Source organism: Chionomys nivalis, chromosome 1, assembly GCF_950005125.1.
Source record: "Chionomys nivalis chromosome 1, mChiNiv1.1, whole genome shotgun sequence".
Classification (NCBI taxonomy): domain Eukaryota; kingdom Metazoa; phylum Chordata; class Mammalia; order Rodentia; family Cricetidae; genus Chionomys; species Chionomys nivalis.
The window spans coordinates 118553285-118569261 of NC_080086.1; the positions used below are offsets into that span (position 1 = coordinate 118553285).

A 15977-nucleotide genomic window follows, 5' to 3' on the forward strand; every position below is an offset into this window, starting at 1 on the left:
TCAGTACGTAACAAAGTTGTACTGTGCTACATCCGGACAACAGAATAGCATTCAGCTCTAAAATGAAGTGAGTTTTCAAGTCATAGACATACAGAAAACCTAAATCTATATTAAGTAAAAGAAGCTGATCTGAGAAGACGGCATCCCGTATGATTCTAATTATCATCAGCTTGATGTCAGTAGCTTTTATTCCACTATTTATTATTTTCAGACAGTCTTGTATAGCCCACACTGGCCTGACCCTTAAGTTATCCCCACTTAAGTTATCCACCACTCCTGAGTGGTGGAGTGACAGGTGTAACCTCATGGGATTTGTGCTGTGCCAGGGATCGAACCCAAGGCTTTGTGCATGCTCAGCAAGCCCTCTACCTCCTGAGCCACAAGCCCTATTAGTTATTATTTTGCCAGCTCTGAGTGTTTCTATCTCAGCCTTGTGTTCTTTTGCTTTAACACAGGACAGAAACCAAGAAAGACAAGAGCACCGTGCAAATGAGGCTTTTCTGGGCCTGTGCTCATGCATGATTGATACAAGTGTAGAACTCTCCAGCTGATTATTAAGGATGCCGGGAGCAAATCTTTACAGACAAGAAGGCAAATGGACACAGTACATTGCACAGGACTGGAGGATTCTTCACACAAATTGTCTGTACTTCAACCTAGACCATTGTTGATCTTGTCCTTGACATGACAGTCTGGGTGTGTGCATTGTTTTGGGTCTGTGTCTAGCTCACAAAAGATGGTAGAAACTCACAACTGTTACCTCAGAAAGATGATAATATAGTGGTCAAGACAAGTTGCCTATGCCAATTATTGCAAGAAAGTGTGGAGTGGGGGCAACAGCTCCCGTACGTGGTCACTCACCTCTCTAAGACAGCTTACATCCTAGAGACAAATCTCGGCAAGAGTGTTAGGGCCATTTTGCTCTGTCTCAATATGACACGGGTTGGGGGAAGCAAACCATGGAGGTGGTAATAGCTGTGGCTGCCAAGAATCAGGAGAAGAGGGCGACCAGGCAGAGCACAGAAGATCTCAAGGCAGGAGAAATTCTCTGTGTCATCTATAATGGTGTTGATGTGTATGTCAACTATTGTACATTTGTCTAAATTCACAGAATGTACAATGCCAAGATGGAACCATTATGTCACGATGAACCTTTGGGGCAAACCATGTGTGACGCGAGTTCAGCAGCCTAAGCAAATATATTGCTCTGGTGGGGGTGCTGCTGATGGGAACCCTGCACATTTGTACGGCAAGGGAGCTGTGGGGAGCATTGTACCTGCTTAATTCTATTGTGAACCAAAAAATTCTATAAACAAGGCTTTAAACTTATGTAGCTGGGGACAGGCATAGTACTACACGCTCTTAATCTCAGCACAGTGAGGTGGGTGTGGCAGAGGCAAGCAGATTTCTGGGACTTTAAGGCCAGCCTGGTCTATACATCGAGTCCCCACACAGCCGAAGTTGCACAGTGAGATCCTGTGTCAAGCAAATAAACAGACAAACAAATGACATACGTATACGTATATGTGAAAAACAAATCTATGCTGACTGTTTCGAAGCTCCGCATTTGAAAGTGCACCTTTCCCAGGAGTAGGGAAACCATGGAGGAAATGCTGTGTGGCTGTACTGTCAAAGGCTATGGATGAGGAGAATGTGGCAGGCACACTAGCGAGCAGTATTAATCTGTCGTTGTGTCTGTCCTTCTGTGCAGTCGCTTCAGCTTTGCCCAGGACAGTATGAGTTACTCCCCGCACCTGTTCCCAAGAGTTCTTCCAGGTAAGCCCCCATGGAGCGACTGTGGAGCTCACACAGACCTCACATTTACATATGTGATATGTACATATGTGATTATGTACATGTGTGAACGTGTACATGTGTGATTATGTACAAATGTGATTATGTAATGTGTGATTGTGCACATATGTGACTGTGTACATATGCGATCATGCACATGCATAATTATGCAATATATGATTGTGTATGTATGTGATTATGTACATGCATGATCATGAACATGTGCGATCATGTACATATGTGATCATGCACATGTGTGATCATATACAAGTGTGATTATGTACATGTGTGATTATGTACCTACATGATTATATACCTGTGTGATTATGTACATGTGTGATTGTGTACATATGTGATCATGTACATGTGTGATTATGTACATGTATGATTATGTACATATGTGATTATGGACCAGTACTGGTGCCTTTTGAACTTCACCATGCACCTCATGTCCAGATTAGTGTTTTAAAGAAGTTAATGAGAGATGAAAAATGAATTAACAAAGATCTTCACTGTAAAAAAACCAGACTTAGAAAACCATATTTTTAATTTTCTTTTTTCTTTTTTTTTTTACATATAGGAGTTTCGTATTTCGTTCGGCAGTTCAAAGATTCCCACCAAACTATTTCACACCTGTAAGTAAAGCGTAGAGCGTGCATGCAAAATGGACTTAATGCTTGCTCCTAATGTATTATCATTTAGCTCACATAATAGTAAGCTATGAATAAGGCAGTTGATACAAGTTATACATGTGAGCTACATTCTACATATCTGTAACAAAATACCTGCCCAAAACAACTTAGGTGGGGGAAGGACTTCATTTTGGTCCAGTTTCAGAGGCTGCGGTGCATCCTGGTGGGGAAGGCATGGCTAGGTTTATGGTGCAGAAGCATGCAACACTGGCTTGTTAACACCATGGTCATAGTCACAGAATGTACAGCACCAAGCGTGAACCCTAATGTCATTACAGACCATGGGTGCAGAAATAGCGGGCCAGAACCAGAAGTGGGTACAGGCGTCAAAGGTTTCCCCCCAGGGACCTGCTTCCCCGAGTCAGCCCTTACTTACCTCCTAATGGCTCCACAGCCTTCAAAATAATGGCACAAGTTGGGGACTGGATATCTAATACACGAGTCTGTGGGGGCCATAATATTCTGGTACTGGACCCTCAAGACTCATGGTCGGTTCAGAACGCAAAATTAATATAGTCTAACTTCTGTCCTGACCCGTTTGATAGCCTCAGCAATTCCAACACTGTTCAAATATTCAAAGTCTTTTTGGATGCTCAAGACAAACTCTTAGATGTGAGCCCCAGTAAGGTAAAACTACAAGTTATGTATTCTCAACATTCAATGACAGAGGAAGAATCCCACTCCAAAGGGATGAGTGGAGACACGGGGGAAAATCAGACCAAAGCAAGACCCAAGCCCAGCAGAACAAACACATTGGGCACATGATGGAATCACCTGGGCTCTGATGGCCCTAGAGTTCTCCATTTATAGAGCTTTGGCATTTGCAGCCTGTGCGACCTTAGTGCAGCCCCGTTGGGTGCCTGCAGTTTTCCTCGGTGTTCTTGGCATCTCCAGCATCCCGGGGCCTCTGTTGCAGCTCAGGCTTCGCTTCCACGGCTCTCTGCACAGTCCTGTCAGGAGCTACCTGTAGGAAACACAACCTGGCTACACATTGCCTGGCCTCCCGGGCTTTTCTCTAGAACCTTGGTGCAAGCCTTGCTGATCCATCCCTTTTGCTATCTGCATGCTCACAAAACCAGAGCCACGTGGATACTGCCAAGCTTTTCTACCAGCTCCAGCTGGCATGCTGCTGCCCTGGCCTCCGAGTACCTGTGTGATTAAACCCGCGGCTAACAGGCATGCACATGATGCACGTACACACACATGTAGGCAGAACACTCATACGCTTAAATACGTCTAAAATATTTTTATAAAAAGTAAATGAAAAGTAAACTTTGTACCCCAATTCCAGCAAGGCACTCTGACTCTTTTTAAACAGGAAGTCTTTTGAATGTGTTTTTAGTTTTACTTCCTGGCTTTTTCTACAGTTGGGGTCTTGTTCCCAGGGCATCTCTCCTATTGTCCCAGTGGGAAGTGCATGATGCCTCCTGTGTCTCCGATCTCTAACTGCTTCTGCTTTGTCTGTAGCACTTGCTTTGCCTACAGCTTTAACAGTATCCACACCTTTTTCATTAAACTGCACATTTTCCAAAGCCTCCTGCTCACCCCCTTGCGCTCTCTCATTGTAAACACAGCAGAAGTCAGCCAGTGGCCATCGTGCTGCAGTCTGGCTGCTGTTTGGAAATTTCCTTTTCCTAATTGATCAGTCCATTTTTTTTTCATCTGGTCTCACTTCAATTTTCAGGATGTTGGAAGGACACAATAAATTTTTAAAATATTAATTTTTCTTTTGCCAAAACATAATAGAATGACCATAGTCAGACTCCTGACCGACGCTTGTTCCCTCTGGAACCTGCCTACTGTCTGCATGTCTGCCACCTTCTAGTGTTTCCAGCTCTCACCAGAATAGATCATCATGCTCTGTGCACAGATTCTAGGGCATCTGTAGCTTCTCCAAGTTCCCACATTGTCTTTAAGAATCAAGCCCAAAGCCGAGGACTGCAGGGCCTGGTTCACCTCAGCCATTGCTCTTAGTGCTGATTTTCGGGGGGGCGGGGGTGTTGTTGTCTATTTTTCTTTTACTTTTTATAAAAATATTTTAGACTTAAATATATATATATACATGTATATATATGTGTGTATATATATATATAAATATATATATATATATATACTTAAATATATACACACACACAATGTAATTTGGAACTGTGGACTTAACTCAATGGTACAGTGCCTGTCTGGCATATGAAAGGGCCTAGTCTGAATCATCGGTATCTAAAAACGAAAGGAAGACAGAAAGAAGAAAGAGAAAAAAATATTGATTCGCTGTACAATATCGTGACTTTAATTAATAACAATGCACTATACTGTTGAAAATTATCAAGAAAATACTTTGTTTTTATACAAAATGATAGCTAGGTGGCAATGTATTTATTAATTAGCTTGTTTCTTAAACAAAATTTTATTTATTTATAGTTATTTTTTGTTTACTGTGTGTGTGTGTGTGAGCACACACACTCACATATGTTGGAGTGACCATGGAATACAGAGAAGGCGTCAGGTCTTTGGAAGCGGGGTTCCAGCTGGTTGTGAGCCGTCTGATATGGGAGCTGAAAACGGAACTCAGGTCCTCCGGAAGCACAATAATGGGTCTTCCCAGCTGAGCCTCAGCTGTAGACATCCTAACAACAATTACACAATGCCAATATTACATGCATCAGTTTAAAAAAACCAGTCTTCTAAAGAACATTATTCCTTATGCAATGCCAGAGTATGACTGGTCATCAGACTGGGAAAAATGGTCAAATGTGATTTCTTAAAGTATTTTTATTCTCACTGAAAATAATACTCATGTTAAATGTCAGTTGATGCCATAGATCATAACAAAAGACAGGGCCTTTCCCTATCTCTTCCTCCTTCTATATCCACTTCCTTGAGGCTAATCATCATCAATTATCTTAGCATATTTCTTATACAACTACTTTTTAAACCCTTAGACATGATGTCTCAGTTCTCTCTGTGTGGAGTGTGAACTTGTGGCTGTCATTACCCCCCCCACACACACACACACATAGAACATTTGATACATTTTGATTTTGCTTCTTGTCAAGTCATATATTCTGGAACTTTTCATTCTCTTGCCATTAACAACTGCTTTAATTTTGTTTAGTTTGTTAAGGACTCCAGCTTCACAAAACAAAACAAAACCAACCAACCAAACCCAAAACCCTAAGAACTTCTTCCTAAAAACACTGGCAGCAGCAATTCATTGGTTGCTTTTATGTTTTTCTCCTCTGCAGAGGCGTCCCTGCCGTACCCACAATACTCTGTTGTCCTCTTGTAGTGTAAATAACGCCTCTCAGCCTCATGCGTGCTCTTCCTGGAACACTCCTTCATCCTCACCTTGGCTACGTCTTGCGGCATGCCAACATCTTGGTAGGACACACTGGTTCCCCTCCTAGACTTGAAGGTGGCTCCTTTTTGGAGGCTTCACGTCTTCTAACATGAGATGTGGAGACTCCGTGTCCGAGATTCTACAGCCAGATGAAGGCATGAAGTAGCACAAGACACTTGACTAACATTCTTTGCAAGTATTCTGGAATGTTGCTTTTGTGGAGGTCCTTGCCTGGTCTCTTCTCAGACACTATCCATTCCATCTTCTGAATAAAATCATTTCGCGGACTTGGAGCATCCCGACCTTCTGAAAAGGGAAAAGAATACTTTCAGGGAAAATGTTCCTAGGCAAAGAATTAGCCTGGGGCTGTGACTCACGTCTGCCCTGAACACACATTCCTGGAGCAGCTGTGGCTTTGGTTTAGACCTATAAACTTGTAAGTTGCCTAGAGCAAAGTCTTTTGATCCCAGTCATGGAAGACAATGGCCTGTGGTGTGAGTGTGCAAGCAAGGATCCTTGTGAGGTGTGAGCATGCAAGCAAGGATGCTTGTGAGGTGTGAGCGTGCAAGCGAGGATGCTTGTGAGGTGTGAGCGTGCAAGCACAGGGTGCTTGTGAGGTGTGAGCGTGCAAGCACAGGATGCTTGTGAGGAGAACTTACTGTCAACCTTCTGGTGATAAATGCAAGATAAAGTCATAAACTCTTCTACTTAGGCCATTGTAATCCATTTTCTTATCTGAAAAAAAACATGTGGCTGACTTTATCATTTAATTTAATTTTCCTAGAAATTACCATAAAAGTTATAGAACTGTTAGGGACGCAAACCTGGAAGTGTTTTCAAAAGCTAACTGCACCTTGGTTTCTGGCTCCAACATGGTCTTCTGAATTGGCCATAGACCTGGAAGTATCTTCAGAAGCTAACTGCATTGGTTTCTGACTCTAGTATGGTCTTCTGTATTGGCCATAGACCTGGAAGTATCTTCAGAAGCTAACTGCATTGGTTTCTGACTCCAGTATGGTCTTCTGTATTGGCCATAGACCTGGAAGTATCTTCAGAAGCTAACTGCACATTGGTTTCTGGCTCTAGCCATGGTCTTCTGTATTGGTCATAGCCTGTCTCATTCACTCCTCACCATGCAAGGAGGTAGCATTTACTTATGTCTATCTGGTAAGCAGAAATTAATTGTGGAAATTTATTACCTAAAGTCACATGATTACTAAAGAGAGAGTTAAGACTTAAACCCAGCCCATAATGATCCCAAAAACATGAGCAGAAGGCTCTCCTGCTGAGGGAATCACCACGATCTTCAGGCCGTAGAAGCTGATCCGGGCCACAGTTCCATTGGTTGCTACGTGTTTGTCTGTCTCCTAACATTATATGGGAGCTAGGTGTTTGGAGGAGTGGAATTAGTTACAACTGTGTACAGAGGAATTTGATCTGGAACCTACCCCCTCCTCATATGAAATGCTGGCCATTGAACCTTTCCCCTTGGGCAAAAGACTGGTGAAATTAGTGAAATGGCATATGCCTACAGTCCCAGCCGCTTGGGAGGCAGGGGCAAAAGAATTGCTTGAGTCCAGGAGTTCAAGACTGGCCTGGATTATATAGAAAGGATATACAGGGCAAGACGTGTGTATAGGTGAATGGTAGGGTATTTGCCTAGCTTGTGAAGGAGTCAATACTCAGTGTCCTTCTACCCCACCAACCACAAAAAAGAAAGAATTTAAAATAGAAATGGAGTTTATCCTCCGGAACAAAACAACCACACTTGAGCCCAAGAAGCACAGTGCAGTGCTGAGGAATGGGCTGACCTCAGTAAATCTGTCTTAGGGTTTTATTGCTATGAAGAGACACCATGACCGCAGCAACTCTTACAAAGGAAAACATTTAGTTGAGGCTAGCTTACATTTTTAGAGTCCATTATCGTCATGGTGGGAAGCATGGCGGCATGCGGGCAGACATGACGCTGGAGAAGGAGAGGAGAGTTCTACATCCCGATTCCCGGGCAGCAGGAGGAGACTGTCCACACTGGGCATGGCTTGAGCATAGGAAGCCTCACAGCCCGCCTCCACAATGACATGCTTCCTTCAACAAGGCCACCCTCCCAGGAGGGCCACTCCCTATGGGCCAAGCATTCAAACATATGAGTTTATAGGGGCCATTCCTATTCAAACCACCACAGTATCCCAGACATGTGCCCGTGTTTCTATCAGGCAGATAAGTGTGGAAACTTAAGACAGAATTTTGTGAACAGCAGAGGAAGATTTTCTTAGTAATACAATTGCTATCCACGGAGAGATGAGAAAGAGAGCTAGCTGTCAGCTCAGGAGTCTATGTCCAACCAAGATAGCAGGCAGGTGTGAATGAGATTAAAAACGTCCCCAAACATGGTGGGGCTGAGGGGAAGATGTGGTGCCATGCAAACACGAAGACCCAAGTTTGAATCCTCAGGACCCGGTGAGAGCTGGGCACAGTAGTGCACATCTTCAACCCCAGGGCTCCTAAGGCAGAGTTTGGGATAAAGACTCGAGAATCCACAGGAACTGTGAGTCGGTTTGGCATATGGAACAGTGAACAGCAAAGATGTCTTAGTCGGGTTTCTGCCGCTGTGACGAAACACCATGACTAAAGCAACCCGAGGAGGGCAGGGTTTGTTTGACTTCTATTTCCATGTTACTGTTCCTCACTGAAGGAAGCCAGGGCAGGACCTGGAGGCAGGAGCTAATGCAGAGGCCGGGGAGGGGTGCTGCTTCCTAGCTTGCTCCCCATGACTTCCTCAACCTGCTTTCTTAGAACCCAGGACCACCAGCCCCAGAGTGGTACCACCCACAATGGGCTGGGCTCTCCCACATCACTAACTAAGAAAATGCCCTACAGGCTTTGGGGGGGAGGCATTTTCTTAATTGAAGCTCCCCCCTCTCAGATGACATTAACTTGTGTCGAGCTGACATGATACTGTCCAGCACATAAGAAGGTGAGGATCAGTACTCTAGGCTTCCTCTGACCTCCACAGAACACTTCCAAGCATAAAAAACACAAGACCTCCCAAACACCTTTAAAAAAGATGCTCTAAGTGGTAAAATCAGCAAAACAAGGGGCATATCCTGGAAGAAGGCATGGGACCTAGAAGAACAGTGAGCAGATGCGCAGCTGGACCACTCCGCAGCAATTATATGGAGACTCAAAGCAGAGAACACCCAGAGGACTGCTGCTAAGGAAAAGGGAGTTGGAGAATACCTGACTTCACGGGCGAGGGATAAGAAAACATGTACAGCAACTTGCACAAGTGAAAAAAACAAATAACAAAAAAAACAAGAACCCTAATAAATCCAAGAAAAACAAATGGCTGGGAGGAAAAAGAGAAAAGAGAGAAATCAGTGTTCCTTAGCCCTGCCAGGGGCAATGTGCATCTAGTAAACAGCTGCTGATTTCTGTGTTCCCTGGGCGGAGGGGTGAGAGGCACACTCCCATGCATTCCAAGAAGCAGTCAGTAGGTAACTTCTACATCAGAAGTCAGGAAATAACAGCAGAACCGCACCACTGCCCGGAGGACAGCTAAGACCTAAGCAAGTTGGCTTGAGGTTCTTTAAAGGACACGTGGGAAGCTGTTTCTGAGAGTTAGTCATGAGATGGGGCGGCTAAGTGTGGCGTCAATGAAATTCTGCACTCACCTTTCTGGGCTCCGTGTCAGATGCTCTTAGAAAAGAAAAACAAAAACATGCCTCAGGCAATGAAATTGGAGAGGCACTGGGCTAGACTTTTGGTTTTCATTATAAGGCTTTTGCTACCAATTTTTTTCCAAACTGTATTTATTAAATTCACATTCTCAAAAAAATTTTTTAAATTATGTTCATTCATGTGTGTGCACGCGCACTTGCACATACATGTTTAAAGGTCTGAGATCAGGCCCAATTTGTAGGAATTGGTTCTCTCCTTCCACCATGTGGACCCTGGGGACTGTAATGAGGTTGACAGGATGGTAGCAAGTCCTCCTCACCCCCGCAAAGTCATCTGGTCAGACCCAAATTGAAAACTTAGTAAAAGTGTGAGAATAAAGAGAAATGAGTGGGCGTCCCAGCCTTTCTGATAATGTTTTGTGATAGCATGATGATGTCTTGTGTGAGTCTGGGTGCATGAGTGCAGCGGTCCACCCGGGGGCCAGAGGACACGTTCCGAGAATCGGTTCTTGCCTTCCTGGGTCCCGGGGATTAAATCGGGTCTCCAGGATTATGTGGTGAGCACTTTTCCCCGAGTCATCCCATGTCTCTATGTTTTGTAATTTGATTTTATTTCTGAGAAGGGTTTTACTTTGTAGCCCAGGTTGGCCTTGAACTCTTGATCCTCCTACCTGAGCTTTCCGGTGCCAGGATTACAAGTGTGTGTCCCTCCTTCCCCATGCACATTTTGTATTTGACCTTAGGGAAAACAAAACACCAAATAAAGAACCAACTTGAAGTTAATTTTCCTAAAGGCTTCTCTCAGTAATTTGGCAGTTCAAGTCCTTCTTTTTTGAAATACTAATAGTGTCAGCAGTCTGGTCTCTCCCCGTCTTCATCATTCATTGGCCAGTCTGTCTGCCAGTTCTCACGGGCCCACCAAAGGCTTTCCCTGCGCGCCTGCGATCTGGGGCTTCACCATTGCCTCCCTTCGGGAATGCTGCATTTCATGGGAAAGCCCACATTTCCCTTTGAAGTGGGTTTGCATTTTGTTCTCAGTGAGTGCTTGATGATCATTCTAGCACAAGGGAGAAAAGCTGACTGACACGCCAGCCTGCCTGCGCTCATGGGTGCTGGGAGATGTTTATTTTTGAGACAAATTTTCATGCAGCCCAGGTTGGCCTCCAACTTTGATGTTGCTGATGATGACCCCTGAACTACTGCTTCCATCTCCAAGGGATGGGTTACACCTGTGTGCTGCTCTTCACTCTTGTCTTCTGTCTTAGTTCTATCTCTGAAGAGACACCGTGACCATGACAGCTCTTATAAAGAAAAATATTTAACTGGAACTGGCTTACAGTTTCAGAGGTTTAGTCCATTATCATCATGGTAGGTGCTGGAGTAGCTGAGAAACTGATTTGGAGAGAGAGAGAGAGAGAGAGAGAGAGAGAGAGAGAGAGAGAGAGAGAGAGAGAGAGAGAGAGAGAGAGAGAGAGAGAGAGGAGAGAGAGGAAGAAGAAGAAGAAGAAGAAGAAGAAGAAGAAGAAGAAGAAGAAGAAGAAGAAGAAGAAGAAGAAGAAGAAGAAGAAGAAGAAGAAGAAGAAGAAGAAGAAGAGAAGGGAGGAGAGGGGAGGGGAGGGGGAGGGGAGGGGGAGGGGAGGGGAAGGACTTGAGGCATAGGCTTTTGAAACTTAAAGCCTGCCCCCAGTTCCTCCAATAAGGCCGTATCTTCTAATCCTTCTAATCCTCTGAAGTAGCACTGGCTGCTCCCTGGCGTCTAGCATTCAAATGTATGACCCTTTGGGAGCCATTCTTATTCAAACCATCACAGTTTCCTTTTGGGAAAAATGTTAGGGTATGCAGACTTCAGGGAACATTTCTTACTGTTTTTAATGCCACCATCCTTCCATAATCAGTCACCAGGGAGTTTTATTAGTATTCTTTTGCTGTCATTGATTTGTATTAACTCTAGAGCAAAAGGATATTAACATGTATATTTTCTGAAGGTTTTTGAGGATTTTGCTTTACTCTTTAGTTTTATTTGTACAAAAGGTCAAAACACAAAATTTTTATGTCAGCAAATTACTGTTACCTCCTTCTGGCCCAGAGGACTCAGGAAATGAGAGGGTTGGCTTTGTTCCCCACACCCGACTCTTGAGACAGTGTTTAGATGTGTCAAACGGGGGGATAAAATCTATATTTCTTTCCCTTTTTAAAACTACAGATTTAGATTTAAATTTTGATTTAAATGTTCTTTAATTTCCTTCTAAATTTTAATTTTTTTTAAAAAGACAGAATCTTATGTAGTCTTGGGGTTGGCTCAGAACTTACTATGTAGACCAGGCTGGCCTCAAACTCAGTGATCCACCTGCCTCTGCCTCCTGAGTGCCGGGATTAAAGACATGTCCTTCCACACCCAGATAATAAAACATCTAACTCTCTAATTCTTCTCAAATGCGTTTGTTGGGTCTGGTTACATGGTAAGGTCACAGTGCCACCTGAGCCCTGTTGACTCAGCACAAGTTACCGCCTTGTGTGTGAAGCCTGCGGTCACCAGAAATACGACCTGCAGACCTCAGGCAATCCAGCACAGACAGACCTCAGCCGGGTCATCTTCTCCTTTTTAGAACAAAGTTAGGCATAAAATACGCTTGCGCGGCTGTTTCTCCTCTCGACGTGGCTTGTTCACTGACTGTGGATTATATTCAGCCCCTAGTAAAGCTAATAGGAGCCACAGGAAAGCAGAGTAGATTATTTCACGTGATTTTATTTTTTAAAATATATAATGGGTGAACTTATCCTGTTACCATCGTGAATTCATGAATACATCGCACAGCATATTTGAATATGCTTCTGTAAAATTGATAGACAAGTTTTATCCCGATTTCTGATTTCTTCTCTTCCTGTCCACACTGCCAGGCCTTGCTGCCCACCTCTTTTGTTTTGAGACAGGGTTTCTCTGTGTAGCCCTGGCCGTCCTGGAACTCAACTTTCAAGTCAAGTTGTACAATTGCTAGGAAAAGGTTTGTGAAAACTAAAACACCATGTGCCTTGGTGCCGTGAAGCCCGTGTCACAGGCTCAGAATGCTGTCTGCCAGTAAAGAACGTGAGTCCACAGCTTTAGACTCAAAACCAGGAATAAGAGAACGCTTTCAGCGGGCATCCTATGCCCTTCGAAGTTTAATTAGCATATGTTAATGACACATAACAATGGATTTCATGATGACATTCTTATACATGTAGAGAATGAACTTTGACCCATTTGTCCCCTTGTCCTCTGTGTCCACTCCAACTCCTCACGACTGCCTTCCCCTACCCACTAGCCCCACCTTCCACTTGTCTTTTTTTAATATATAAAAAACCATGTTAATGAGGTTTGTTTTGTAGTTCAGTGGAGTTGGGGCCCTGGGTTCAATCTTTAGCAGCAGAAGAGAAAAAGTGTAGAAGCAAGGAAAGAAGTGAAGCAAGAGGGAAGAAGGGAGAGAGAAAGGGAGGGAGGGAGGGAGGGAGGGAGGGAGGGAGGGAGGGAGGGAGGGAGGGAGGAAGAGGGCAGGGAAGAATGGAGGGAGGGAGGGAGGAAGCTGAAAAGAAAACAAAGTGAATTGACTTTGAACTTGAAAACCAAAGGCATCTAGCATGGAGAAGTCATTCTCACTGTGCTCACATGCATGCATGTACACACACACATGCACACACGCACGCACACACACACACTTGTTACAGGTTTCTTATTCTGTGTCAGGGGATTCAGTAGGTAAATGCTTATATTTCATTCCCGAAGTGTGGGAGTTGCTCAGAAGTAGTATTTGGGAGTTTGGTTGGAAAATGTTTTTTAACCTCAAATCACAGATATAAGATTGTGCACCTATTGATGGTTTAGTTGTTAAAATAATGACCCCTAATAGATCAGTGTGGTTCTTTTGTCCCAGGTAAAGAGGGTCTTGAGGTATGTTTTTGGGTAGATGCCAGGGGACATGAGCAAAGGGCCTTTTTTCACCCTCGGAGAGATGATCGTGTTTTGCTGTTGGCACTGTGATAAAGACCCAGAACTAGAGGAGCAGTTCCTTAGACCAAGATGTCTCTAGAGAGACACAGCACTGAGACCATGTCATCCCAGTCTGGGACCTGAAGGAGGCCATTGTTGGTCTCCATGGGAGTGTCTTCTCTTTAACTATCTCATTGGCTTTACAAATGACCTAAAGAAAACTATAGATCTAAAAAAAATTCATAATTATATCCCATCCTCACTGCTTCAGAATGTGGGCACACATATCAGATATTCTGAAAACTGTTTTGGACATGTGGAACTGCTGATAGCTTTATTTAGTATTCCTGTTAGGGAGATTGGGGGTAAGGAAACTTCCATTTTTCTTAAAAAAAAAAAATCCTTACTGTCTGCTTGGCATGTGGGCTGCAGCAACCCAGAGTTTCTTTTGTCTGCCACTGTAGGGGTGCACATCAGTGCAACCCTTTGCAAAACTTAGTGACCAAGCCAGTGGTAGTGGCGCACACCTTTAATCCCAGCACCCGGGAGGCAGATTTCTGTGAGTTCGAGGCCAGCCTGGTCTACAGAGGAAGTTCCAGGGCTATATAGAGAAACCCTGTTTTGAAAACAAGCAACCAACCAAACAAAAACCAACAGCAAACTGTGACCAGCACTAGAGAGACAGCTCAGTGGTTAGAAGGACACAGGTTCAGTGTCAGTACCAGTTCAGTGCCAGAGGCTCAGAACGGTAACTCTAGTTCCAGGGTGTCTACACAGTTTTCCAGCCCACCCCCCAGCACCAGGCATGCATGTGGTTCATGTACATAAATGCAGACCCCCATACCTAACCACACACAAATCAACCAACCTGTGAGAGCATGGGTTTAGTTCAGTGGTTCTCAGCCTTCCTAATGCTGCAACCCTTTAATACAGTTCCTCACGTTGTGGTGACCCCAACCATAAAATATTTCATTACTATTTCACAACTGTAATTTTGCTACTGTTATGAATCATAATGTAAATATCTGTTATGTAGGACATGTAATCTGCAACCCCCGTGAAAGAGTCATTTAACAGTCCAAAGGGGTCATGACCCACAGGTTGAGAACCTCCAGTTGAGCTCAATTGCATGTGGGAGGGCTTGGGTTTGATCCCCAGGACCAAAAGCTGTACCAAAACAACCTCACTAATCCCACTTAGATAGTCCTCTCAGATACAGAAATAGCCAATTAGCCAATCATACAAGTATATTATCAAAGGAGCCGGGCCTGGTGGCTCATGCCTAGAATCCCAGCACCTGGGAGTTGGAAGGAGGACTACCAAGAGATAAGGCCAGTACTGGGTATATCAAAGTCCCAGATCATCCTAAGCTAAATAAGACCCTATCTTTTTTTTTTTTTTTTTCCCAAGACAGGGTTTCTCTGTGTAGCTTTGGAGCCTGTCCTAGAACTCACTCTGTAGACCAGGTAGGTCTTGAAATTACAGAGATCCACCTGTCTCTGCCTCCCAAATGCTGGGATTAAAGGTGTGCACCACTGCCTGGCAAGACCCTATCTTAAAAGAAAACAAAAATGAAAAGGAAACTAAAACCCAAATATACCATCAAGGAATTGTTTATAATAATAAGTCAGTAGCCAGAAGGAAGGAATCAATCTTTAAATAATTTTATGTATCCCCAAATGATTGCTTGAAGTCATTATAGTGATTACTGTAAACATTATAAAATGGCATCCCAAACTTTGATGTATTAATGTACAGTTAAAATTCCAGCATTCAGGAGTCAGAGGCACACAGACCTCTGTGAATTCAGGACCAGCCTTGTCTACATCATGAGTACCAGGCAGCCAGGATTTTGTAGCGAGACCCTGCCTATAAATAAATAAATAAATAAATAAATAAATAAATAAATAAATGCCGCGGACAGTCCGAGAGATATGATGGCTTGGCACTGGCTGATCTTCTAGAGAACCAAAGATTGATTCCCAGCATCCACAACTGTCTGTCAACTCTGATTCCAGAAGCTCTGGCGCCCCCTGTCCTGGCCTTCACAAGTACCACATGCACCTGGTGCACACACATACCTCAAGCACACATACATACATATATATGTAAATCTTTTTTAAAAAGAAAAATGCAGCGTACAAATAATATACAAATTATGGGATTAATGTGGAAGAGATATGAAAAGCCAGGAAATATGAGCCAAATTGCTTTCTCTGTCATTGGGAAAGTCTATAACTTGGTAAAATGGTTGGTTATTTTGCTGGCATTGCGGAAGTCTATGACTTGGTAAAGCTTTTCCATTATTTCGCTGCCATTGTGATTCTGTAACTCAGGGAGGTGGTAATGCCTTATAATTTTAAAAAATACAATTTTTGAGGACAGAAAATAAATAATATCTTGTTAGTGGAAACACATTTGATGTCAAATGACCATGGTTTCTCTATTGATGTTGATCATATTTCCAGTCCTTCCTGTAGTTCTTTAACTTGACAGCCCTATGAGGAGAAAGG

General features: G+C 43.6%; 1 protein-coding gene across 1 annotated transcript in view; it reads left to right on the forward strand.

Annotated features, from left to right (window-relative positions):
• Stpg4 (sperm-tail PG-rich repeat containing 4) overlaps positions 1-15977 on the forward strand; it is a 49098-nt gene that overhangs the window by 12930 nt on the left and 20191 nt on the right. The window contains exons 4-5 of the mRNA XM_057791319.1: positions 1712-1776; positions 2375-2429. Coding sequence (XP_057647302.1) covers positions 1712-1776; positions 2375-2429 — 120 coding nt within the window. The remainder of the gene's footprint in view (positions 1-1711; positions 1777-2374; positions 2430-15977) is intronic.